Consider the following 26,237-nt stretch of genomic DNA (forward strand, 5'->3'; position numbering starts at 1 on the left):
CGTAACTTAATCTAGGTCTTCAATCAGCTACTCTCTGTTTCGCTCCTTCCTACTCTTTCACTCAATCCAAGCTTGTAGACGGCCAGCTTCAACGGTCAGATTCTGCTTCATGACTCAAAGGCTGGCTGAGGATATAAAGTAGCTTCTGGAAGCAGCACAAACATTTTTGGTATTTACAGTCACAACCAAGCACCCTGCACACAAGGTTTCACAAGGTCAGGCCAGAGACTCCAGGTCAGCACTTTGCAAAGATGGGATTCTATTAGCAGATTCTGAAGAAAACAGCATCCAATCTTGCGGGGAACATCAGGCAGATAAGAAGACTGCTCATGCCAAGCATTCTACTGCACCTGTAAGGCCTGCCAACTCGTGGGCATTTGTTTCTAAATTAAGTGGCCAACACAGATGATTCTGGAAATCTATTTTCTGTGTCAAATCAGTCCCACTAATGACTGCCAGATGTTGGGGGTGAGACCTGGAGGAAGGTAGGCGTGGTTAGAAACGAGCAACACAGCCTGACATGGTGGTATATGCTTGTAAGCCTAGGATTGGCCAAGTGAAGGCAGGAGTATGTTGAGTTTGATGCCAGTGTGGAATATATATTACCATAAGTTCTAGGCTATCCCAGTATTATGGTTAGTTTTAATTGTTTACTTGACGAAATTTAGAATCTCCTGGGAAGAGTGTCTCAAAGAGGTATTGTTTAGATCAGGTTGTCTTGTGGGCATGTCTATGGGGGTGTTATCTTGATAATTGAGGTGGCAAACTCCCCCACACCCACTGTGGGTGGCAGCAATCCCTAGGCAGGAGATCCTGAACTGTATTATCATGGAGAATACAAGAGGAGTGTAAGTGTGCCTGCATTTATTCTCTCTGCTCTTGAGAGTGGATATGATTAGCGGCTTCATGTCCCTTGCTGCCTTGGCTTCCCAAAATGATGGACTGTAGCCTGGCATTGTGACCTAAAAATAAACCCTTCTCCCTTAAGTAGTTCTTTGCCAGGGTATTTTATCATAGCAACTAGAAAGGAAACTAGGACACCTGAACTATATAAGGAGACCCAACCTAAAAAGAAAACAAACACCACCAACAACAAAAGACAGAGGAAAGAAAAAAGAAGTGTGCAACATGGGAAATCCTGGTAGTGACAGAGGTATTAGGAACCCTGACTATGTTAGCAGATACACACAAATAAAATTGCATACATACAGATACCAGAAAAACTAGGAAAATCAGAATGAGACTAATGAGCTAACACATGAGGGGCAGTATAGCACTAGAATTTTAAGACATGGGATGAGGAGGAGGAACATAGGTATCATTTCTAAAATCTCTCTGTGAATCTATAATGATCTCCCAAGCAAACATTAATAAGGGCAATGTAGACTTCTAAAATAGAATGCAGGAGGATGCTACCTTATAGGTACAAATAAAAAGATGCTGCTCTTAAAAAAAAAAAAAAAAAGACCTGGACTTGAGACTTGGTATCGTTAAAGTTGTTTACCAGATCATACTGCCAGTCACCTCACATCCATCCAGATATAGCCCAAAAGGACTTCGACTTTTGTTTATTGCAAGTGACCTTAGCCCCTTCCCATTTCTCACGCTGCGCTGGTTTGACCTTGGGAAAGCGAGTTCCTTGTTTGTGCTAAGTGGTAATTACCATACACACAAAAAAGCTCATTTTAACATCAGAGTCAAAGTACTTAGTGCCACTTTTACAGTAAACCCTGACATTTTGCATTTGTACCCTTTTCTAGGCTGGATAAACATGAACTAAGTAAGTCCCTATTTCTACAAAAACCTTCATTCATCATTTCACTAGAACTTACAAGGCATTTTGCTAAGGCCAGGGAGGCTAAAAACCCCCGGTGTTTTGTATTCTGGTAGAAATTGCCGTCACTTTCCTTGTGAAGCGGGGACACTTAAAATCCAGCAAAGGCTGACAGCCTAGCATTTTAGGGGTCACAACAGAGCCCATGCCATTGCTTGAAGCGGCAAGCTAGGCCCTGCAGTTCTTTTCTAAGTCTCCAAAGAGAAGCAGAACAGTGTCTTCACTCACCAATGTCATTGCTGCGGTCTGAGAGGTCCTTCTCCAGGATGCCAGAGAGTGCGCTGCCCGCCAAGTCAATCTTTGGACTGTCACCCCTACATTAAAAACACAAGTCCAGACATTTAATAATCAGTGTGCCCTTGTCATTCTGTCCACATTCTGGCTGCACACACATTACGGAGGGTGGTGTGTGTGTGTGTGTGTGTGTGTGTGTGTGTGTGTGTGTGTGTGACCAATGGCACTGTTACCTGCAAAAGGAGCCAAAGGGAGGTAGTGAAAGCCAATGAACTGTCCGGCCACACGGGCTGTGGTATAAACTGGCCAGCAGACTGGATGGCCCTCTGTTCTGTGCATATTTTCTAAGATGGCTATTTTAATAATGACCCTTTGCCAAAGCACTTCTAGCCACAAACCCTCCCGCTGTCTCCACAGGATGCGACACAGGCTTGTTCCTGCCCCATGGCCAAATAAGCACTGGCAAACTGGCGGCTTCCCTTTTAAGGAACACAGAATTTAGCCAACGCTTCTTGTCAAAGGTCAGCTACTTTTAACCTTGAGAAAAGGGTTCTCTGGCCTGGGGCTGAGGCATCGGCCAGGCTGTTGACAGGCATAAGGTGTCAAGTTGAGGTCTGGCAGCCTGAAGGCTGGCACTGGGGTACAAGTCTATAAAATTAGATTGCTTCTGAGTGGTCATGCCCTACCCCCACTCTATGCCCATTATGCCACGAGTGACTTCTCCCAGAATCTGGGCTGGAAGAAGCCCACATGCGGATGGGAGTATGTCTCCAAGATAAGGAAAGACTAGCCTGAGATTCCCTCCATATCCCTCCAAAAAGGCAGCTCTTTGGCCCTATTCAGGAGATGAGCCCCAAATAAAGTTATCCGAGGACTGATCCTCACCATGAAATGTTGAAATAATTGTTCATATCAAAGCAATAGAAATAGTCCATCTCACAGCCTTTGCAAGTTACCATGGCCTGAAGTCAGAATATACCAGGAGCAGACTCACTGCCCCAAACTTCTGTCTGATGGGAGTATGGAGAGGCCCAAGGTGGGAAGTACCTCCTCTGGAAAGACACATAGACTACAGGTCCACAAGGCATGATGACTACAGGCCACGGTCCTGAGTAGGGCTGGGGAATTCGGGGCACATGGAACATGATAATTGGGCATTGGGGGAAATAAAACGACATACCTATTAGAGGCAGGACTGTGCCCCGGGGAAATGGCTCGCTGAATTAAAGCTCTTATCACACAAGCAGGAGGGCTTGAGTTCAAAATTTACAAACCCACATAAAGCCCGGCCCAGTCGTACACATCTGTAATTGCAATGCCCCTAAGGTAGAGATTGAGACAGAAGAATTCCCCAGAAGTCTATGAGCCACCTGAACTCAGGAAATAACAGTGTGGCATGGCTGGAGGACGGCGTGAGAACAAGAAATCTTATCTTACACAAGGTAGAAGGCAATGACTGACACCTGAGGTGATTCTCTGAGACATGCGTGCACACGCACACACTTAAAAACATGAAAGAGAAAGGAAGAGAACAGGAAAAAAGGAGAAGAGGGTGGGACTGAGCAGAGAAGCAAGTGTACATGAGGTGACCAAGGGTCCCAGCACTACAGCTTAAAGTCCTCAGAGGACACAAACTGGCAAGATTAGCATGGGCAAGGATGTACTGAGCTATGTGTGTATATTTGTGAGTGTGTGTGTGTGTGTGTGTGTAAGTTTATAAGTACAAGCTGCTTTAGTATTTAGATGAGTTTAGGGCTGAACTCTTGAAATTGGCTAACTTATCAGGGGCTCGTTCCTGGAGACGACTGGTCTTCCCTCTCCCAGCAATCATCTTCTTCTAGGAATAAAGTCCCATGAGAGTCTCCCAGTTCACACTGGCATGTCAGCATGTCTGTGGTGAAGGACTCATGGAAGGAGCTAGATCTCTCTTTTCTCAAGGAAATAGCCAACTTTAACACTCACATACTCCTCACTAGAGGGCAGAGAGGCAAGAACTACCGGTATCTTGTTTCCCCTGCTGGGCCTTCACTGAGGGTAAGGTGTCACAAAGCCTGCTCTAGAATGTGCATTATGGAACTTGCTGGATCAGAGCAAGGTTGAAACAGAAGTCCAGGAAGAACATGATCTACTAGAGATCTTGGAAGGGAAATAGCTTCAGAGATGGGCCAGGCCTTTATTTACTATCTCACCCAACATCCTAAGGCTTTGGAGTCCCCAACTGGGGACCATCTCAGACTCCCTTTCTATATAGGACAACCAAAATTTAGGGTCCTAAAGGCCATACTGCCTTGGGCAGATACCAAGCCATTTGGTGTGGTAGGATGGGGGGGGGGTATTTAAAAACTTCTGATTTTTCTGGGCCTCTGCATCCACTCATTTGAAGGTATAGTCAATTTTCCACGAGTTCTGCACACACAGATTCAACTAACTGTACAACTCAACAATAAAGCCACCATAACCAGAGTTAGACATTTCTCAAAAGAGGATATTCACATGGACAATAGGTACATAAAAATGGCTCAAAATCACTAACAATCAGGGTAATGCCCATCACAACCTTACCTTGCTTAGAATTTCTAGCAACAAAAAGGAAAACACTTAGCTGGCAGTGGTAACACATGCCTATAATTTCAGTACCTTAGAGGTGGAGGCAGGAGGATCACAAGCCTGAGATCAGCCAAGGATACATAATGGAAGCAGGAGGATTACAAAAGTCAGTACAGCCTGGGCTACATAGTGATGGCTCCCCGCCTCAAGGGAAAACCACAGGTGCTGGAAAGATGAAATCCCAGTAACCTGAGTTCAATTCCTGGAGACCACAGAAACGTGGAAGGAAAGACCAACTCCATAAAGTTGTCCTTTGACCTCCACAAACCCCCACACGAATATTTTTTTTAATTAAAACTGATCTCAAAGAAATAGAAAACTGAACAGTGATTACCAAAGCCCGAGGAAGGTATAGAGAAGAGAGAAATGGAAAGATGATTAATAAATCTATGGCCACAGATGGGCATAGGAATAACTTGTAATGCTCTATAGAATGACTAGAAATTGTAGCCAACAGCAATTGAATTAAATATTTCAAAATTGCTAATAGAGTTTTTGAACATTCCCAACATAAAGAAAGAATAAATACCTGAGGTGACAGATAAGCCAATTATCCTGATAGGATCAACAATGCACTATATGTGTGTATGAAAATGTCACACTATATCCATAAATATATACAATTAACTATCTTCCAATGAAAAACAAAAATATTTGTGCTGGGGATAGAGTGTTACAATAGAGTTCTTGCCTAGGACATGTGAAGCCCTGAGTTCAGTGGATAGTACCACAGTAAATAGAGTTGTACTTTAGAAAAAAAAAATAAAGGGACTTTAGAGTTAAGAGATTGCATTGCTCTCGCAGAGGACCTGAGTTCAGTTCCTGCAGCCATGCTGGGTGGCTCATAACCATCTCTGACACAAGCACCAGGGAATCTGACCCCAGCTTCTAGTCTCCACCAGCACCTACACTCAAGTGTGTGTGTGTGTGTGTGTGTGCGCGCGCGCGCATGTGTGCATGCAAGTACACATTCTTTTGTGCAGGCACACAGTTTAAAAAGTTGAAACGAAAAAGAAATGAAAATACTTAGAGGAAAGTACATGTTGATCGTAGATTTTTCTTGTCAGCATTCCATAAGGAGTACGGGAATAACACCATAGCATGATATCTAGAGTGAAGCATGATTGTAAGTAATAAAGGTGATTCAAAGTACAGGGAACACTGGGTACACTATATATAAATATTATACCACTGTATTGGAAGGACGAGTGTGCTTGACTTTTGGCATCCGGGAAGGGAGGCTTCTGAAAGCCGTCAAAAGGCAAGCTAGTTTGACATCCTGGTGGGCAGCTGAAGCACATCAGAGGAGCTGATGGTGAGGAGGAGGGTTGCTTCTGAACTGAGCACATGTTCTTCAAAATTTGACTGCTTCAGAACGCATGGTTTCATGATGTATTTTGGCTACTCTCAGTCTTAGAGCTGCTGCGTACTTCTTTGAGTTAACTGGAAGTTTCTTAGCAAATGAGGGCCTATCTCAAGGGCTGGAGATGACTTCGGTGCCCATTATTACTATATGACTCAACTATTTTATTCTTTTATAGGTCTTTGTTTTTCTTTCGGAAATAGTGTTTTAACCTTTTAGTTTATTTTCTGTATTTGTGCGGGGCATGTCTGCATGCATTTGAGTGGTATATGTGTTGGTGGTATGCATATGTGTACATATGCAGTCCGGGACTGATACTGGCTATCTTCCTTGATCACCCTCTCCTTATCTGTCACTCTTAGGCCCCACATGAAGATATGGTCATGCAGTGCTTTTCTCTTCGTCTCAAGTTTATTTCACCTGCTATACCATGAAATTTTGAAAGTTACTCAGATATATGGAATATCATAGGACAAATTAATTGAGTTTTAAGAATAGAATATAGATTTTAAGTGTTCATATGCTTTGAACCCACTTCTGAGCCATAGTTTGGACCATATGAAAGATATAGTCTGTAATAAATAGGTTCAATGCATTCTTGTATTGTTTACAATGAAGAACGCCCCCCCCTTACAAAAAAAACCCCAATGGACTATTTTACATGTAGGGAAACATTTGAGTAAACCATGACATTTGATGGGCTTTTACAAGGCATTTAAATGGCACTTACAAACAGGTTTCTCCTGACAAGAATGAATGCCTATATTACAATGTTAGAGAACAAAGGCAGGGTAACGATGGCACGCACAGGAATATGCATCCTCCCACATGCCTCCCTTATGTGTTAGGAAGAGGAATTCTTTTTTAAGACTAGAAGAATATTTATGGAAGTTATTCCTGGGAAGTCTGATGAGTGATTTTTCATTACCCAGCTCAGTGCCTGAAAAATACCTGTGGAATCCAGGAACATTGGCCAAATTTTTTGAAATGGGAATGCATTATACAGTTGTATAATAGATGCATTTTCTCCAAGTCATAAGGTTTTATGATCGTCTATATGATAACACCTGTGTAAGATTGACAAAAACCAAGCTGAATCATACACAGGAAAAATATGGGCAAGTAATATTTTTTTAAAATGTGAATAGTACTTGTCTCAGGAATAAGTTTATAGGGGGTTTTTCCTTCCATTTATTTTTAAAGATTTATTTTCCTTTCTATTTATGTGTATGTTTATTTATCTGTGTGAGTGTATGCTACCTGAGTGCAGGAAACCAAAGATACCATTGGATTCCCTGGAGGTGGAGTTATAAGCAATTGCCAGCCACCTGACATGGGTGCTGGGAATTGAACTCAAATTCTCTGGAAAAACAATAAGTACTCACAACTGCTGAGCCATCTCTCCAGCCCCTTTTTCTTCTATTCACATTTTTCATTTATTATAGGGCTGGAGAGATGGCTCAGAACTTAGGAACACTTGTTGCTCTTGTAGAGGACCTGGGTTTAGTTCCCAGCACCCTCACAGTGGCTCACAACCATCTATAACTCCAGTTCCAGGGGATGTTTTGCCTGCATGTATGGATGTGCATGGAGTACATACCTGGTACTTGTGGCGGTAAGAAGAGGTAGTGCTTGGATTTGAACTTAGGTCCTTTGGAAGAGAAGCAAGTGGTCTTAAATACTAAGCAAGCTCTCGGGGCCATGCAGAAGAGAATCTTGTCATGTCTTCCCTCCTAGTATAATGTGTCTATAACTATGATAAGCTAAATGTCTGCTGTTTACACTGCTCATGTAGTTTGTTATGATAGCCTGGGCAAATTAATACAGCATTAAGTCTAAAGAATTGAATACATTCTAACATAGCATCCATCAACATAGAACTTTTGCTGTAAAGGGCATTTGGGGTTCACAACTGATAGAAATATAGAATATAAAGCAAATGAAAAAATACAATTGCAAATAACACATAGCTACTAAAGGCTCTATCCCCATTCAGGATCTCTGTTCTGATGGTATTTGATAAAAAGGAAAAATATATCAGTTGTTAGGGTGACTTCCTCTCGAATGGCATTTGTAGTGAACTCTTGCCAAGGAGGGTTTCTACCTAAGGGGATAGTTTCATGCTTCTGTGGCTTATCTGAGGCTCTACAGGCTGAAGCATGGGGAACCAGCCTGAAGAAATAGGAACTAACCATCCCCAAGTGACTTCCCTAGATTCCAGAACATGGACCACACTTGGATAAGGAGACTGGAATACTGGCTCTTCTCTCTAATTGAGCTCTCTGATCCCTCATGCCAAGAGCTAGACACGGGTTTCAGTTGAGATGCTCTTCTATCTAGAGCTAGAAGCAAGCCTATTTTGAAAACACAGTAGGTGTAGTTTTAAAAAAGTTCTGATCCTTCCAAGTAGGGAAGCTGCAGCTGGTGTTTTGACAGTGTTCAGACTGTGGGTGTGTAAGCATTTTACAATGTCTATTTGTAAATGCCTTTCACTATATTTATAGCCTCTTTACAACAATGCTAATGAATTTCAGTCCTGAAAAATACCAGAATTTCTGAAATTTACTGAAGCACAAGTCTCTAGTGGATGATACCCAATGGGGATGCAGCTCTTGATGGTCTCCATTCTCCCACAGTTTGTTCACTACAAGGGTACCATTTTTTTCCAGAAAGGATGCTGTTGAACCCTACAAAAGAGAAAGGAGCTCATTCTTTCATCATTTACTGGCTCCTGCCAGCGTTTTTCCTCTGTTGGGTTTCTATACCCACAACAATTAAAAGGAGAACACAGGAGAAGGTTGGTTATGAATAGCACCATCTAACCAAAGACAGCAGAACAAGGCTGTCCAGACTCATACCCCCTCCTTCTAAAGGAATATTGGGGAAGAGGGTAAGAGCCAGAAGTGGTGGATGACGAGTAGGAAACAGTTTTCCTAACATATCAGGGCATGGACACATGCAAACTCACAGCTGTTGTGATAATACACACAAAAACTCAAGCCAAACTAAATCCCAGCAAGGAGGGGTAGGTAGACATAAAGTCCCACCCCTAGCTGAGCATCCAGTGTGACCCAATGGGAAAGAAAGAGTCAGTTTTCTTTAAGACTGTGGCCCCTGGTAGATTGACAGTACTCGTCTAAGAGTATGTGAGCAGTGCAAACTGGCTTAATGAGTTAAAAAAATAAACACAGGGCACAAAATTCAGTGGATAGGGAAAGGAGATGGATCTGAGAGGAGTTGACGAGGGAGTGGATACCATCAAAACACACTGCACAACATTCTCCAAGGACTAACAAAAATGAAAAAAAAAACGAAACTAAATAAAGAAGCTTAAATTTGAAATCAAAATGATTCTATTTCCATATTTTTTTTTCGTAGAAGTTTTAGTTTGACACTTGCATGATAGGTAACTGAATACCTCCTTAGCCAACATGGGACAACTCAAGTGGACAATTTTAGCTACAGAGCGCCCTGCGGACCTCACAGGGGCTTGTGGAACCATTATGACAATTTAACTTTTCCTCTGCCTGATCCTGCTTCTGTGGGCATGAAGCCCCACAACATAGCCCCACGTTCTGCTGGCACAGTCTGATTCCTGAGGAACTGCCCCTGTGCATATCTTGCTTCTCATTATATAGTGAAAGAAACTGAGGCTAAGTGAGGCTAAGTCACTTGCCAATGAAAAATAACAAAAGTATTCAAGTCTCAGCATCTAGATTTGAACCTTTTAGCTCTAACTGCAGAGACCAATAGCACTTCTTTAAGGGGACTTGTTTATTTACTCCTTCATTTATTTCTTTAGATGCAAGATCTCTTGTTTCCCAGGTTGGCCTAGAACCTTCTATATAGCCAAGAATGACCTTGAACTTCTGAGCCTCTTGTCTCCACTGAAGCTGCTTTATTTTTCAAGTCTCTTGATCTTCAAGGCAGAGGACCTGGCCTTGGGGACAGCGAGTCACCGACAATACCAAGCTATGTGTTACCCTCGCTCACTCCCAGTTGGGTAAATAATTTTTGCTCCCAAATGAAGAGGTGCCAATAATAAACAAAAAGCATGCATCCAGTGTGACCCAATGGACCTGAGACAACATAGGGCTCGTGCATAGAGGAGAATGTGGAAGACGCACAACCCTGTGCAACCCTTGAGAACATGAACTCAGCCAGTGGCATGGCCTAATTTAGCCCAAGCTGGGACAGTTAAGCCAAGACATGTGGGATGGAAATGGTGTTGAAGAATGCAAGAAGCCAAAAGAAGCACACTAACAAATCTATGACAGTGCTACCAGCATCATGACAGAAAACCAGCAAGCAGATACCAATCTTTTAGAGCTATGTGGAGATGAAGCAAGAAAGAACAGTTCCTACAGAACAAGACTCCAAGTCTGTATGGGGATTTCATTAGCAGCCCCCTTCCCGCAACATCATGTGCTACCATAATGCAAATCTTTCAGCTTTAGATGTTTTAAAAAGAAAGTATGGGGTAGGGGGGCAGAGCTGAGAAGGACTAGGAAAGAAAATTTAAAGAAGCCCCATTCCCCATGTGCAGGCAACCACTAGGGCACACAGGGTGAGACTTCTAATTTTCACCACCCCTCATTCCACTCTGGAACTGTGACGTCATAGAAATGATTACACTTTTCAAAGGTGGTATCACAGAGAAACTGCTTGTGCTGCTCTGTCTCCTTCCTGTCTCCCAACCAGGAAATCTTCCTCATTGTCCCTCTGTACTGTGAAACATGGAGAAAGTCTTTGTGCATCCATCCCATAACATCTCATCCCAGTGATGCCCCCAAGATGCGAAGGCTAAGGGCAGTGCACTGCTGTGCACTTTAGTTTATCTCAACTGGAAACAACCTAAACACATCTGGGAAGAGGGAATCTCAGCAGAGGAATTGCCTTCATTAGATTGGCCTGCAGGTAAATCTGGGGAGGCATTTCCTTGATTGATGATTGATTGGGGTGGGGGACAGCTCATTACAGGTAGTGCCACCCCTGGTTTCTATACGAAAGGAAGATGAGCAAGTCACAGGAAGCAAGCCAATAAGTAGCATTCCTCATGGTCTCTGCTACAATGCCTGCCTTCAGTTTCCTGCCTTGGCTTCCCTTCATCATGGACTGTAAACCTTAAGCTAAATAAACCCTCTCCTCTTCAATTTGACTTTGTTTAGTGTTATATCATAGGAATAGAAAGCAAACTGGGACAGTAACTCCCCTGGCTACCTGATTAATATCTCAGCCTTCAGCTTTGAATTGAATGTTGGGCAGGGACTACCCAGCTCCATTTCCTGCTTTGTTACAGGCCTCTGCCTGAATTTCTCTGTGCAGAGGGCGCAATGGATGGGCACAAGGCCTGGAAGCTGATGGACAGCAGAGCAGGAACCAGATAGAGATTGCTGATGCCTAGCTTTGTCTTTTCTATCATGCTTGAGATGGTGATATAATACAAAGGGTCCTCTCCACATTCGTGTATTTTATTCTTGAGGGGCTTTCTCTTTCAGAGGAGTAACTGAAAGGGGACTTACAACATGTGTGAAGACAGCAAATGTGGAGAGCATCTAGGAGCATTCTGCCCCACAATATAGCAAGCCCTGGAGGAGGAACCTTCCATCAAGTAGGGGCAAAACGGGTTTCCTTTATTCATTGTTTGAAAGGGCTTTCTGCCCTTTCCCAGAAAAGTGCCATGCTGAGATCTTGGAGTCTCCACATAACCATCTTATAGACAAAACATGTCCCAGGCACCACAGACTTCAGGATTCAGAAAGTAGTCCCAGTGAATTATGGGACTGCTCAAGTAATGCCAGGGACACAAGAACCAGAGTGATTTTGCTGGCAGCTTTCTTACAATGCATGTCTTCACCCCAATGAACACAAGCAAGCTCTGCTATTTATAGGAGGTGAAGGCATGCTGGAAGGTGATAGGACATTTCTCACTCAATTTCTCTCCTAATCTCTATGCTTTGTACAGACTCTGTAAGGACACCTGCAAGTAGGCCTCCCCCTCCAGAGCCCAGCACCCCCAGAAGGGCGAGGGAATGATGTCACCCGCAGATTTCATTTCTACTTCCACATCTTGGTGTTTCAAAGGCAAATGGGGGTCTTGAAAGAAGCTGGGCCCAGCTCTTGTCAGTGTCAGGAGGAGAGAGAACTCATGATTGAGCGACTGTGAGGACAGTCTGGAGGGTGCCACTTAAGAGGAAGAGCAGTAAAAAGATAGCATGCTAGAAACCAAATGGCACTGGGAGGAGCTGATACCTCCTAGTGTTTCCTGCCCTATTCTGGCCACCCAGTGACAGGAAAATCAATGTGGCCCAGTCAGGGCTAAACCCTGTCACTACTTCTGGATTTTGCTGCAGCAAATCAATTGCACTGTACGTGTGGGTGGAAAGAGAGAAGAGTGCAAATACAAATGCAATTTGGTCAGCACGTAACATCGACAAACCCCCAGCATGAGAGGCTTCCCTTCAACCTGCTGGTGCTCTTCTGCATTATGTGTTCACTGTCCCCTCCATTCCCAGCCTCCTCTTCCTGACACTGTCACTGTTTCTAGGGGATACTATGTGCTTTGACTCCCTGGTGGCTTTCTGATCTGCTGTCTGTGGGGGTACATGTTTCTAGCTCCTCAAGGGGTTCCAGAAATGACCTGCTTTCCACTATATGAGAAAACTCTTCTATTCAAAGGAGGGAGAAATGCAAATAGATGTGGTGCTATCTCTAAAGTTTTCATGCTAGGAGTTAGGGTCTAAAGTACAGTGACTTCTTTAAACTGTACACAAAGCTAGAGAGATGATTCAGAAGTTAAGAGCACTAGAACACCTGGTCTCTATTCCCAGTACCCATAGTGAGGATGACAACCCTCTGTCTTCAGTGCCAGGGGATTCAACGCCCTCTTCTGGCTTCTGTGGCTGCTGCACACACATGGTGCCCAGACGTATGTGCAGGCAATACAACCATGCACATAAAATTAAAAATAAAAATGCTCTCCATACCTCCCCTCAGGAACTTGGAGAGGAAAGGGTTTATTTTGCCTTATAGCTTTTAGTTCATAATTGAGGGAAATCACGGCAGAAGCTGTAGAGAATTGCTGCTTACTGGTTGACTCCCCAAGGCTTGTTGAGCTGTCTTTCCTAGAACACTCAGGACTAATTGCCCACAGGTGGCATAGTGTACAGTAAACTGGTCCTCCCACCTCAATCATCAAACAAGAAAATGCACCACAGGCCAGTCTGGTTGGAACATTTTCTTACTTTAGGTTCTTGAATCTAAAGTGACTCTAGTTCATGTCACATTGACATAAAACTAGTCAGCATATGACATAACTGGATATCAAGATGTAGAAGAATAAAAAGAGACCCATATCTATCACCATACACAAAACTCAAGTCCAAATGGATCAAAGACCCCAAGATAGAGCCAGATATACTGAAGCTAATAGAAAAGAAAGTAGGAAATACACTTGAATACATTGACACAGGAGACTGCTTCCTAAATATAACCAAAATAGTACAGATACTGAGAGAAACAATTAATAAATAGGACCTCCTGAAACTGAAAAGCTTCTGTAAAGCTAAGGACACAGTCAATAAGACAAAATGGCAGCCTATAGAATGGGAAAAGATCTTCACCAACCCCATATCAGACAGAGGGCTGATATCCAAAGTATACAAAGAACTCAAGAAATTGGTCACCTAAAGAACAAAAATCCAATAAAAATTGGGGTATACACCTAAGCAGAGAACTCTCAACAGAGGAATATAAAATGGCTGAAAGACATTTAAGGAAATGTTCAACATCCTTAGTCATCAGAGAAATGCAAATCAGAACAACTCTGAGATTCCATCTTACACCTGTAAGAATGGCCAAGATAAAAAACACTGATGACAACTTATGCTAGAGAGGATGTGGCATAAAGGGAATATTCCTCCACTGCTGGTGGGACTGCAAACTTGGTGTGGGACAATTGTTTATATTCTGTCAATTATGTTTTAAATAAATGTTGACTGGCCAGTAGCTAGGCAGGAAGTATAGGCAGGAAAACCAGACAGGAAGTAGAGGCAGGGCAATGAGAACAGGAGTATTCTGGGAAGAAGGAAGCACTTTCTGCAGTCCTGTCCAGACACTGAAGAAGCAGGGTGTGACCTGCCCTGCTGAAAAAGGTACTGAGCCATGTGGCTAACATAGATAAGAATAATGGGTTAATATAAGTTATAAGAGTAAATAAGAACCCTGAGCTAATGGACCAATCAGCTTTATAACTTATGGAGATCTCTGTGTGATTTTCTTTGGGATTTATGGGCTATGGGAACTGGGCAGGACAGAAACCCCAACAAGCAGGCCCTCATGTTACACAAACTGGTACTGCTCCTTTGGATATCAGTATGGTGATTTCTCAGAAAAATAGGAAACAACCTTCCTCAAGACTCAGCAATACCACTTTTGGGAATATACCCAAAGGATGCTCAATTGTACCACAAGGTCATGTGTTCAACTATGTTCATAGCAGCATTGATTGCCATAGCCAGAACCTGGAAATACCTAAATGCCCCTCGACCAAAGAATGGATAAGGAAAATGTGGTACATTTACATAATGGAGTACTACATAGCAGAAAAAAATGTGACATCTTGAAATTTGTGGGCAACTGGATGGATCTAGAAAACATCATATTGAGTGGGGTAACTCAGACCCAAAGACAAATATAATATTAGTCACTCATATATTAGTCACTCATAAGTGGCTTTTAGTCACGAAGCAAAGAAAACCAGCCTACAATTCATAATCCCAGAGAACCTAGACAACAATGAGGACCCTAAGAGAGATATACATGGATCTAATCTTCGTGGGAAGTAGAAAAAGACAAGATCTCCTGAGTAAATTGGGAGCATGGGGACCATGGGAGAGGGTAGAAGGGAAGGGAGGGGATAGGAAGGGAAGGGAGCAGAGAAAAATATATAGCTTAATAAAAAAATTTTTTAGGAAACTAGTTAGAATACCCCCACACAAGGTCCAAATCAGGAGCAGAAGGAGAGAGAGCACGAGCAAGGAACTGAGGACCGCAAGAGGTGCACCCACACACTGAGACAATGGGGATGTTCTATCGGGAACTCACCAAGGCCAGCTGGCCTGGGTCTGAAAAAGCCTGGGTTAAAACCGGTCTAGCTGAACATAGTGGACAATGAGGACTACTGAGAACTCAAGAACATTGGCACTGGGTTTTTGATCCTACTGCACCTATTGGTTTTGTGGGAGCCTAGGCAGTTTGGATGCTCACCTTACTAGACCTGGATGGAGGTGGGTGGTCCTTGGACTTCCCACAGGGCAGGGAATCCTGATTGCTCTTTGGGCTGACAAGGGAGGGGGACTTGATTGGGGGAGGGGGAGGAAAAGGGGAGGCGGCGGTGGGGAAGAGACAGAAATCTTTAATAAATAAAAAAAAGAATACCCCCACACAAACACACATGGATACACATAAAGTTAATTGAAAAATAAAATTTTAAGAGAGAATCCTTCATCTCAACTTGTAGAAAAGGAGAAAAGTACTAAAACAGTCATGTAAAGCATCATTACAAATTTTCAAAACAAAGCACTTAAGCAATGCAAACTCTAAATGATGATATAAGTACCCTCATGCACATCTTGCAGGCCAATGCAGGGAACACTTACATGTACTCATTCACCAGTCTTTGTTCTTCCTTTGTAATCAATAGGTGCACTTAAATCTATTGGTTCACTTATACCAAAGGGGGTCTTCTTGATGCTTTTTTTCTGGTAGACACAGGGACTATATACCCCATACCAATCAGTACCTAGGGGCTTATTTCCTGCTGAGTTGTAATCTAGGTGCATAAACAACCAGCATGCCTTAGTCAATCTGACAAAAACATAACTTTTATGCTGGTAAGTCGGTCTCAAGAGATAGAACTACTATTCTCTAAGCACTTAGTTACGTGTGGTACATAAATGCTTACTTAATCTTTGCCTCCAAGCCCATCAATCACTCATTGCTCCTATTTCTCTTGCAATCACTCTAGGTGGGGGGAATGCAACTCCACCGCAAGCTCCAATCCTCTCAGCAGAGCCTCCAGTCCTTCACAGGATAGTGTTACGGCTTGAGTACAACATGTGCCCCGCAGGCTCATGCGTTGAACACTTGGTCCTCCTACCTGGTACTGCTATTTTGGGCATGCTATGGTCACATTAGAAGATGGAGTCTACCTAGATGAAATGGGTCACTGAAGGTGTGTCTTTGAAAGTTATTTTTTTATTCTCAGCCCCCTCATGTCTTTCTGCTTCCTGTCTATTAGGAGGTAAACAGCTCTCTGCCCCCACACTCCTGCTGACACAATGTTCTGCCTAAGCACGTTGCACCAAACAACATGGAATAACCCTACCAGGCCATGAGACAAAATAAGTTCTTTTTTTTCTTCCTGTTTTCTCCAGGTCTTTGTCCACAGCAACAAAGGAACACAGATTTGGGAGATGAGCAGACGTTCTGCTCACAACCCCACGCCCAGGTTCTAGCATCACATCTTTCACATCCCAAGTCAAAGCATAGCATCCTCTGAGAGTCTGAGGCCAGTAGCCAATGCCCCTACATCCATCACCTCCTCACTGAATGGCCTGCATAGACCTCACACTCTCAGCCACAAGCCAAAGTAGAGGCTATTAACTTCGCTTTGCCAGATAATAGACAGAGCCCGAAGGCTATGTCTCTCAAGTCCTGATATTGCAGGATCAAGATCATACCTCTCACCATCTTTCAGAAGTCTTATCCTCTGGAGTCTACACTGTCTGCTCACTTTTAAGTATTTATCACAGATTCATCAAGCCCCAGAACACAGTGCTATCCATGTGGGAGAACACTAGCTTACAGAACCCTAGCCTCCCCCTCTTCTTTCATCAACCTCTTAAGCCTCTCCCCATGACGGCCGCCTGGGTGATCCATTCCCAACAGTGCCTTTTCCTTCCCCCGATGCCTTGCACGCTGTGGACTATGGACAGGTTCCTCTCCGTAACAGTCAAAGAGCACAGACTCCTGTACTCCCCGTTCAGTTTTCAACTTTCCCCGCTTCACCCTAGCTTGCCTGACTTCCCCTAACACCTACTAGCTGTGCCTCCCTCCCTTTCATGGAGACCCCATGTCTGTTACCTATGCCTTAGGATATACCTGCTCCTTTCATGGGGAGCACAGGCACTCACAGTAGGTTGCAGGTAAATCAGTGTCTTTCCCCCTCCCTTCCCTCCCTCCTCCCTCCTCCCTCCCATTATCTCTCTCCTGAGAGCAAAAGTCCTTCTCTAGCTTCCTCATTCTTTAGAAGAAAAAGAAAACTGATTATGACTTAGGGTGTCTGGGTTGCTGAGGATTGACAAACCTGTTTCTGTCTAACCTCTAGCCGGCTTGCTTCTACCTCCCTTCCTTTGACGGCAAGTACCTGCTCTGCTCCTCAGGTTCTGGTTTTCTGTCTTTTACAAAAGGCAATTTGTAGAGCCCATGTCAATTTTCTTTTTTCATCATGTCCTTACTTTCTTCTTTTTACTTTTGGGCCCTTCTGCAAAGCGTTAGGCTCTCTTCTCACAGATGCTTCTGAATCTATTTTTATTAAGTCGGTAATAGAAACTATTAAACTTATAACCCCACAACACATACACATGCACACCCGTGCATGCTAACTGAGATCTATTTATGTCCAGGCATCAAAAGAGAGTAGACAGAATGGTCATTGGGTCGCCAGCAGCTCCTCTGTTATTGGGTGGGTTGCACAGGTGAGCAGGGTCAGTTCAACGCACCATGAAATAATAACCGAGGCCCAGAAATTGAGAAGACACTTGTGGCCTATAGAACTTTCCCAACATCACTCGATTTGTTTTCTTTCTTTGGCATCCCCGTTCTTTAATTTAGGGTCTCACTACATAGTCCCGACTGGCCTGAAACTTGTGATGCTCCCGCTTCCGCTTCCCAAGTGCTCGAGCTACACATGAGCCACTACTGCACGTGGCACTCACCATTTTAAAGTTAATCCTGGTAGCAGTTTTGGAAGTCATTTTTCATATTAAAATTACATATGCGCTTTCTAGAAATCAGAGGACTCTTCTTACCAATGCCGAGGAATGCAAATATCTGAGGAAGACACTAGGCAGTGTCACGTCCTTACAGGGTGCTTCAACTTGCTTAGACTGGACACGAACTTCTTTGCTGGTGCCCTTCTGGTGTCCTTTTGATGTCCCTGAATAGAACGCCTGAGAACTGAACAGGAACACATGAGCCCCACCCTCCCTAAGATCCAGAACAGTGCCTGGCACACAGTGGGCCCTTGGTGTGCTTTTTGTTGAGCGTGCGCATGTAAACACAGACTATGCTCTTCTTCCACAGAGATCCCTTTCCTTGGAGATACTTCTTCCTGTTCAAAGAGAAGGAAAGCTCTCCTGCAAGGGCCACATGGCAGCAGCTTGTTGGCTGCTGGCGAGTTCCAGCCTGGACACAGCAGCTGAAGCTGGAATACCTCCTTCTCTAGCAAGACCTGCCAGTGAGAACTGTGTGTCCTTTGGCTTAATCATCTGTCTGTTAGCCTGCCGGCCATCTGGTCAGGTAAATCTTGGCAGGGGTTTGTTTCACGCAGCACACAGTGCCCTTTCTGCAGAGGGACACTGGCACAGACTGCTTGCATGCAGTTGGCACACTCCTACCACAAATGCTCTGGCAGATGAAATAACTTCTCAGACTAATATATGACACACTTTCCTAATGGAACTGCTCAGCAAGCAGTATTATGTACATTAGGTACCGAGGGGCAGTGAGATTTTCTTTGATCTCTAGTTTTTTTTTTTTTTTTCTCTTAAAATCCATGACATACTAAGCTACTCTGAATGTAAGGAACACATGCTGAAGAGCTTGTATAGAGGCTGGGAAGGAACACAGAAGAGGCAAATGGAATAAAATCTAAGCACTCGCACCCCCACTTAAGGAACTATGGCATTCAACAAGTGTTCGTTAAATGAGCCACTACCATATGCTCAACACCGTAAGGCATGTGGCAATGACAAAACACACACTCTTGATCTGCTCTAAATCCTGTAAAGGAGTCCGGGGGTGGGTGCATCCCAAGTGGCACAGTATCAGCCCCAGCACCATGCCGAACATGAGGTATCAGGCATTTGGAGAAGAGAGAAATAGTGAGAGATACTGGAATGATTCCAGAGGAGGACATGCTGATTGGCAGCACAGGGATCAGGCTGTATCAGCAGGTGCATGGGAGGTGGTCAGAGGACGATGGGAAAGGACCAACATCAACTTGGGAGAACCTAAACCAGTGGTTCTGGAGTGTAGACTTCACCATCAGCAGCAGCAGCAGTACCTGGGAACTATGAGAAATGCAAAGTCCAGGATTAGGGATATGGTTTAGTTGGTAATATAATTGCCTAGCATTCGCAAAGCTCTGGGTTCAATTCCCAGCACCACATAAGCCAAGTATGGTGGCACATGTCTGTGATCTCAGCACTAGGAAGATGCAGGTTAAGAGGGTTAGAAGTTCAGCATCATCTTTGAATCCACAGCATGTTTAAGGGCAGTCTGAGCTACAAGACACTCTGTCTCAAAAAAAAATTAAAACAACCCCCCCCAAACAAAATGCAGATTCCCAAGTCTATTACAGGTCTACCGAGTCACAACCATGGGATGGGGCCCCCCAATCCGCATTGTTTATATGATTCTGGAGTTTGCTCAAGTCCGAGAGCCACTGAGTCAGGGAAGCCAATAGCCTCCTTCCAATGGGCTATGCCAGAACCTGGGGCTTTTCCTCCATCTCCCCATCCCCTTGCACAGTAGTGCAAAGCCTTGGGGGCCGAGCAGCCACAGGGTGAATAGGGCTGAGAGAATCTCTGTCTTTTCACAGGTTATTCTGATGGCACAGCAATGGTAAGAATTTGTTTCCCACTACTGAATATACACAGATAGTCCTCATGTGCATCCTCCTTGGTATCCTGCCCTTCTAACTCACAAGTGGATTTGAGAACTGGAGACTGAGAAGAGCTAGGCAGAGGCAGGAAGTGAAGGTGACCTCTTGGGCCTGTAAGCTCAGCTGGGATGACAAAGCTGCACCTGTCCCACAGTCACAGGGTCAAGGGTAGCTAGCAAAGATAAGGAGGGAGTAGTGAGAACACCACTTCTCTTTTGATTAGATCATTATAAAAAGCAGCGGGAACATGTTTATGTTAGCAATAGAACATGCTATTAAGTTTATTGAGATGTGTGTAATCCCTGAAGACCATCGGGATTTGGCAGCATGAAGCCTTGGCTGCCCTTTTGCCAGCTATAAAGTGATGGATGATGTTTCCTGCTCTACATCTTCTCTTTGTTTGTATAGGTCAGATTCTCTCCAGAAGCACCTCTGTTTATATAACCTTTTCCTCCTGGTGTGTTAGCTTCTGGGATGAGCACACCTCTGATGTGGTTGTTGCTCGAGTTACTGGGGCTTCCAAGTGGCCTCATCGCATGCAAAGAGCTCTTTACTACCTATCAGAAGAGAGGGTTATGACACATAGGGACCTGACCAGCACGTTGGAGGTTATGATCCAATTCATTCTCACAAGGGCCATTTCACAGAGGCAGTGGTTCGATTGAACCCTGGCACAACACCTACAGAATGTTAACTCATATGCTGTGGAAATACCCACAGCCCGTGCTCGGCTGGGCAGACAGCCTCCCATACACAGACATGTCAGCACCCAACACCGCTGCCTGCTTTCTGATAGCTCTCAGACATCTAGGCCATGAGGTGTCTCTGTATTTGGTCAGTGTTCCTGGGGGGGGGCATTTGGTGCTCTTGATATTGTAAGTAAATGGGTCACTTGACAACACAGATGAGCACTGAGGAAGGACATCATGCAAAGTGAAAACAGCCATGCGCTTGGATTCTGCTTATATAAGTACCTAGGGGTCAAAATCATAGAGACAGGGAGTAGAATAATGACTTTTGGGGCTACAGGGAGATGGCAGTGGAGAGTCGCTCTTTAATGGGTATAGAGGTACAGTTATGCAAGAGGGGGGACGTTCTGGAAATGATTGCACAATGATGCGAATATACTTAATTCAAACCATGCGCTTAAAACGGTTAAGATGTTAAACTGCATGTTATGTGGGCTCTACCACAATTTTTTAAAATGCAAGTAAACACTATTGTCTTACTGCAGTTTACACGGCTTAATAGTTGACAAGGAAAATACTGTTACTTTCTCAGCATGTGATATATAGCTGAATATTATATCTAGGCGAATTTCAGTATCACCCTCAACTTACAGATAGTGAAAGGTAGGTTAGAAAGACAGCAACTCACAAAGCAGCCTATGAGGTGGGCTAAGATTCAAGCCCGAAGGACTGCCTGCCTGCTTTCAACACAGCAACTCAGAAGCAGCACTCTGTGCTTACCATGCGAACAGCTAACAAGAACAGACTTCAGTGTGTTGGCAGAGATGGATAAGGATCTGAAGGCCACCAACTCGCTCTGATGCACTACACCAGCGTGTACTATGCATGGATGCAATAGTAGAAAGTTCTAGGTAAGAACCAGTGGAGAGAATTCAAGAGTCTCTTGTCTATGCGGTTCTGGAATGCACGGGACCGTCTCTGATTTCATATTACTAATACATGTCTCTGCTAGCCAGCGATGTGACAAACTTGCTAGTGATCGTAGCCATGTCTCTGAGGGTCTTAGAGCTCAGAGACACATACACCAGGAAATCTGTCATGTGTTCCACATCAAGTTGTGTCATGACGAGTAGAGAGAGCCCAGGGCACAGCCTGAGGGACCACAGAATAGGTAGAGGATTAGGAGACATAACTTCAGTGAGGTGTACAAAGGCCAGTTACCTAAGGGATGAAGGAGAGTGTACCACCTGCATCTCCAGCCTGCAAGGCAGTTGGCCTGTCCTAACAAATGCCAGGAAAATGCCCTGTTATGAGCAGCATCTACATGACGTGCCCCCAGCTCCCACCTACTGAGCCCAAAGCCCACACTGTGTTCCCCAACACCTTGCAAGCACGTCCTCGCCGGAAAGGAGTGGCTGGAATCTTTAAACAAAGCTTGATTCCCGTTTCTTCCCTGCTCCCTGCGTTCATCCCATGCCTACCCGCCTTGGTGAGAGCATGGCAGTATGGCAGTACCTGGTGTGCGTCAGTGGGCCCACTGGTCGCTCGGGTCTTCTTGGGGGCAATGCACCAGGTCTGTTCAGAGAATTGGTCTTAGGTGGCCGAGGCTTTTTCGGTGGGATGGCAGGAACAGAAGGCTTCTGTAAATCCAGTTTTGGCTCTCTCTCTGGTCTTTCTTTAAGTCATTGTTTGATGAAGCAAGCATGAAGAAAACAAATAGACTTCATGTCAGTGGCAACATTGGGATGCAGACTGCTTATTCCCTGCTTCAACAAGAAAGCACAGCGATACCATTTCTGATAGCAAAGAGTACCATTTACTCATAGTCAACGTAGGAAAAGCCAGAATTCCCTGTCCCCCTCTTCCTGTACTCTTGCTGGTGCTAGTCCTTCAGCCACTGACCCTAAACCAGCTCCTGCTCACCCTTTAAAGCCTGGCTCAAACATTTCCCTAAGAGCCTGTGCAGGGCTGGCATCCAAGTGATGCTCAACAGCTAGCGGATGGGTTTACCATATGGCCCACACGATCTTTTGCTGGGTGCACAGAAAAAATGAGCCTGATTAAACGCTAAGATCATCAGCCAATAAGGGAGGAAACTATTCAGAGACTAGCTTGCTCAGGGACCTTTGTGCAGATTTTGAACTTGGAAGGGGGTCTTCTCAGATTTTAGACTCCACTTTTGGAGTCAAGGAACTATCAGAGTGAGTTCAAATCCAGATCCAGTAAGTAGTGCAACTGAGTGGTGTACAACGACAGCTTCAATTTTCCCATCCCCCAACTAGCCTTGCCTTGTGTATCCTTGTGTATACTGCAAAAAGCAAGAACCTATAACCTTACTGATGAAGACTGAACTTCTGTGTGTGAGGCCTATGGAAGGATAGGTAAAATTCCTGTATTTGTTTGTATGCAATCCCTAAGAACACCAGTGTCTCACTGGCAAGCACAGACATGAAACATGTTGTTTGGGAGCTCAGAATAAGTGGCAATAACTTTAGGTACCTCCTTAGGTCCTACGCAGGCACCACTGGCTTGCCTTCTCTGTTTTTCTAAAGGAAAACACACCCAACCAGAAATGATAAGAACTTTCTGGCACACTAGGGCCAGAAAAGGAGGGGCTAAGCTAAATGGTAAGGAGGGCTAACTCCCTGGCTTGCAACAGGAACAGAATCAGGACAGGAATGTCGTGACTTGCGGGATGACATGGTATGGATCTTGGTGGCATCACAGGGATGCTAAGACTCAGACACTGGTTCCCTTAAGGTCCTATTGCTTCTGGCTAGGACTTCTGCCTCTCTGACTCTGTGGCATAGGATAAAGACTCTGTGAGAGGAAGAGTGAGGGCTGTGTGGTTACATGGTCAGCCAAGGAGAATGGCTTCTCACATATCCATCTATAAGTTAGTCAGCATGGGACAAGGGAGGAAGTATCCTCATCCCAGAGCCCAGCTAGGCTGCAGGGAGTAGAGTCTCCCATGAGGACAGGGGGTAGTGTTTAGTTGGTTCACAACACATGCTTTTAGCCAAGAGCTGTTGATAGGGCATACACTGAATAGCAATTTTTTCCATTGATTTCTAACACAGACTTGGCCTTCACAATGAGGTTCTAATGACTCAGATTTTACCTGATTAGCAAGAAAGAAAGAGGCATAGAGCCTTAATAGCTTACAATGTTGGCAAAACTTTCAGCAAGCTGATGTGAAATATTAAATTCCACAATAAAATTTCATGAGGCCACCGAGGAGCACCTCCAGATAATTATATTCATTAATACAGCATTTCTCTTGTGACTTCAAAATAACTGCTTTTTAAAATGGAACTTGCTTGGCTTCCTGTTCATAATAATATAGCACTTTCCCATAAAAATGTGTGATCAATCAAAAGTTGGGAACCTAGGACTAGGAACCCTTCCATGGCATGCAGATTTCTTTGGAAAAGATACCCCGGATGATGGGAATCAAACACATTTATAAACCTGACTGTATAAGGTTTTAAGAGACTTCTCTGCCAATGGAATTTCTGAACTTTCTCTGGAGACTCTGAAACTGAGTTGTTTTTCCCGACTCCCCTCCAATATTCTTTTTTTTTTTTTTTTTTGATTTTTTTCGAGACAGGGTTTCTCCGTAGCTTTTTGGTTCCTGTCCTGGAACTAGCTCTTGTAGACCAGGCTGGCCTCGAACTCACAGAGATCCGCCTGCCTCTGCCTGCCGAGTGCTGGTATTAAAGGCCTGCGCCACCACCGCCTGGCTCCCCTCCAATATTCTTGACCAGGAACATGTGTCTGTAATGCTATTAGCCAGAGTCAAGGGCCCAGCAGTAACCAAAGATGAGGGCTTTTATCTGTCTGGATGGGAATTTCAGCAAGCCAAGACAACATATCAATGGTGCAACTTATCAATGCCCCCAAAGACATTGAAAAAGGTGGAAGGACTAGATGAAGAACATCAGATACATGCAGGGCCCTTGATGAACTTAAAGACAACCAAGTTTGGGGCACAGGGAAGGTGGCAATGGTAGACACATCATGGAAGAGCCCTGAGCTGGTTGGTTTTGATTTGAAGAGCAATTCTGTCCTATAAAGTGCCACACTGCTCAGTTATATTTCCCTCAAAATGATACGTTTGGAAGCAATCCAAACAAACCAGTAATCACCATATTCCTAAGAAAAAGCAAATTGTGTGGGCGGGTTATCAGAACTAGCGCTGTGACAGACAGCTTCATTGCTTATTGTTCTACACATGCCAATGAAGAATTGATCTCATACCTTTCTCTTCTGTTCTGTTTGGAAGTGTCTCTGGTCTTTCAGGGGGTATCTTTTTAATTTCGTGTTTTCTCTCTGTGGTACCTAGAAGGGAAAAGCTAATTGCAATCAGAAAATGTTTTCTCTATGTAGTTGACATAATTACATTGAAATATTTATCAAGCACAGCATAGGAAATCCATTTTCGTCCCTGAGATGGTTGCTTGTGATATACAGACATTAGTTGCTCAGAAACAGAGCGGAACTCATTTCCACCTCATTGTCATGAAACTGGCTGGCATAGCCACGTGTGCTGCCTATAAACCTGGCACTCTGGAGGCAGGGTAACTAACTATAAGTGATCACTACAAGTTGAAGGCCAACTACAGATATATAGTAAGACTGTTTTAAAAAAATTGCAAGTCAGGCATTGTGAGGCATGCCTTTAATTCTAGCACTTGGGAGGCAGAGGCAGGCATCTCTCTTATACGTTGGACATTAGTCTGGGGTACAAAGCGAGTTCCAAGACAGCTAGAACTGTTACACAGAGAAACCTTGTCTCAAAAAAAAAAAAAAAAAACCCAAATAAATAAATAAATGTTTGCATAACTGTAAGTATTTCATTAATAAAACATCATTAATCTTTTCTAAGTATCTACACTTTGTTTCCTTGAACATTAAAAGTCAAAAGATATAATGGAGTAGGCATGCAGAATGTGTAGAAATAATTTACTCATTAAAACACATAAATAGGAAATCATAACAAGAACAGGTTTCACAAGGATCTGTACTGCATCTTGTAATAGACTAAAAGTATGGCCTAGAATTGTTTGATAGACCTTGCAACATAAGGTGAAGTCTATATTCCCTTAGCCAGAATGGGGGCAACCTTGTGGATGCTTTGAGCAATAGTTGAACTAATTCCATGCTATTTCCAACGCTAAGTTATATGACGTCATCTAGCTTACACTTTATTGTATATATATTGAATAGTGGACATTCATGTATAGAGGTCAACTACCCTGGAGAAGCCATGCATACGCCCTCTGGCCTGCAGCCCCAGCCAAGCCCCATCTTCCGGGCACTCCTGACAGAGCGAGCAACACGTGTGTGCGAAGCAGCCATCTTTCAGGTGGATATTCCAGCCTCCACTAGTTCAGTTGTCCCAGCCACTGTCTCAGGCCGGATGGAATAGAAACTAACCATTTTGGTCATGCTCTGTTCACATTCTTCGCCCACAGAATCTATGGCTCTATAAAGATTTGCTATTTTATGCCACTAAATTTGGAGTGGTTTGTCACAGAGCAATAGTATCTAGAACATAAT

The 26,237-nt window shown here is 44.0% G+C and overlaps 1 protein-coding gene across 5 annotated transcripts in view; it reads right to left on the reverse strand.

The window, feature by feature from the left end:
- Sh3kbp1 (SH3 domain containing kinase binding protein 1) overlaps positions 1–26,237 on the reverse strand; it is a 336,874-nt gene that overhangs the window by 25,713 nt on the left and 284,924 nt on the right. For 4 of the 5 annotated variants that reach the window (XM_050164355.1, XM_050164352.1, XM_050164354.1 and 1 more), the window contains 3 exons: positions 24,936–25,016; positions 22,191–22,350; positions 2,063–2,148 (listed from right to left, as the gene is read on the reverse strand). In XM_050164355.1, coding sequence (XP_050020312.1) covers positions 2,063–2,148; positions 22,191–22,350; positions 24,936–25,016 — 327 coding nt within the window. The remainder of the gene's footprint in view (positions 1–2,062; positions 2,149–22,190; positions 22,351–24,935; positions 25,017–26,237) is intronic. The other variant, XM_050164353.1, reaches the window with a different exon arrangement.

Source organism: Alexandromys fortis, unplaced genomic scaffold (assembly GCF_014885135.2).
Source record: "Alexandromys fortis isolate MF-2015 unplaced genomic scaffold, M_Fortis_MF-2015_v1.1 scaffold_147, whole genome shotgun sequence".
Classification (NCBI taxonomy): Eukaryota; Metazoa; Chordata; class Mammalia; order Rodentia; family Cricetidae; genus Alexandromys; species Alexandromys fortis.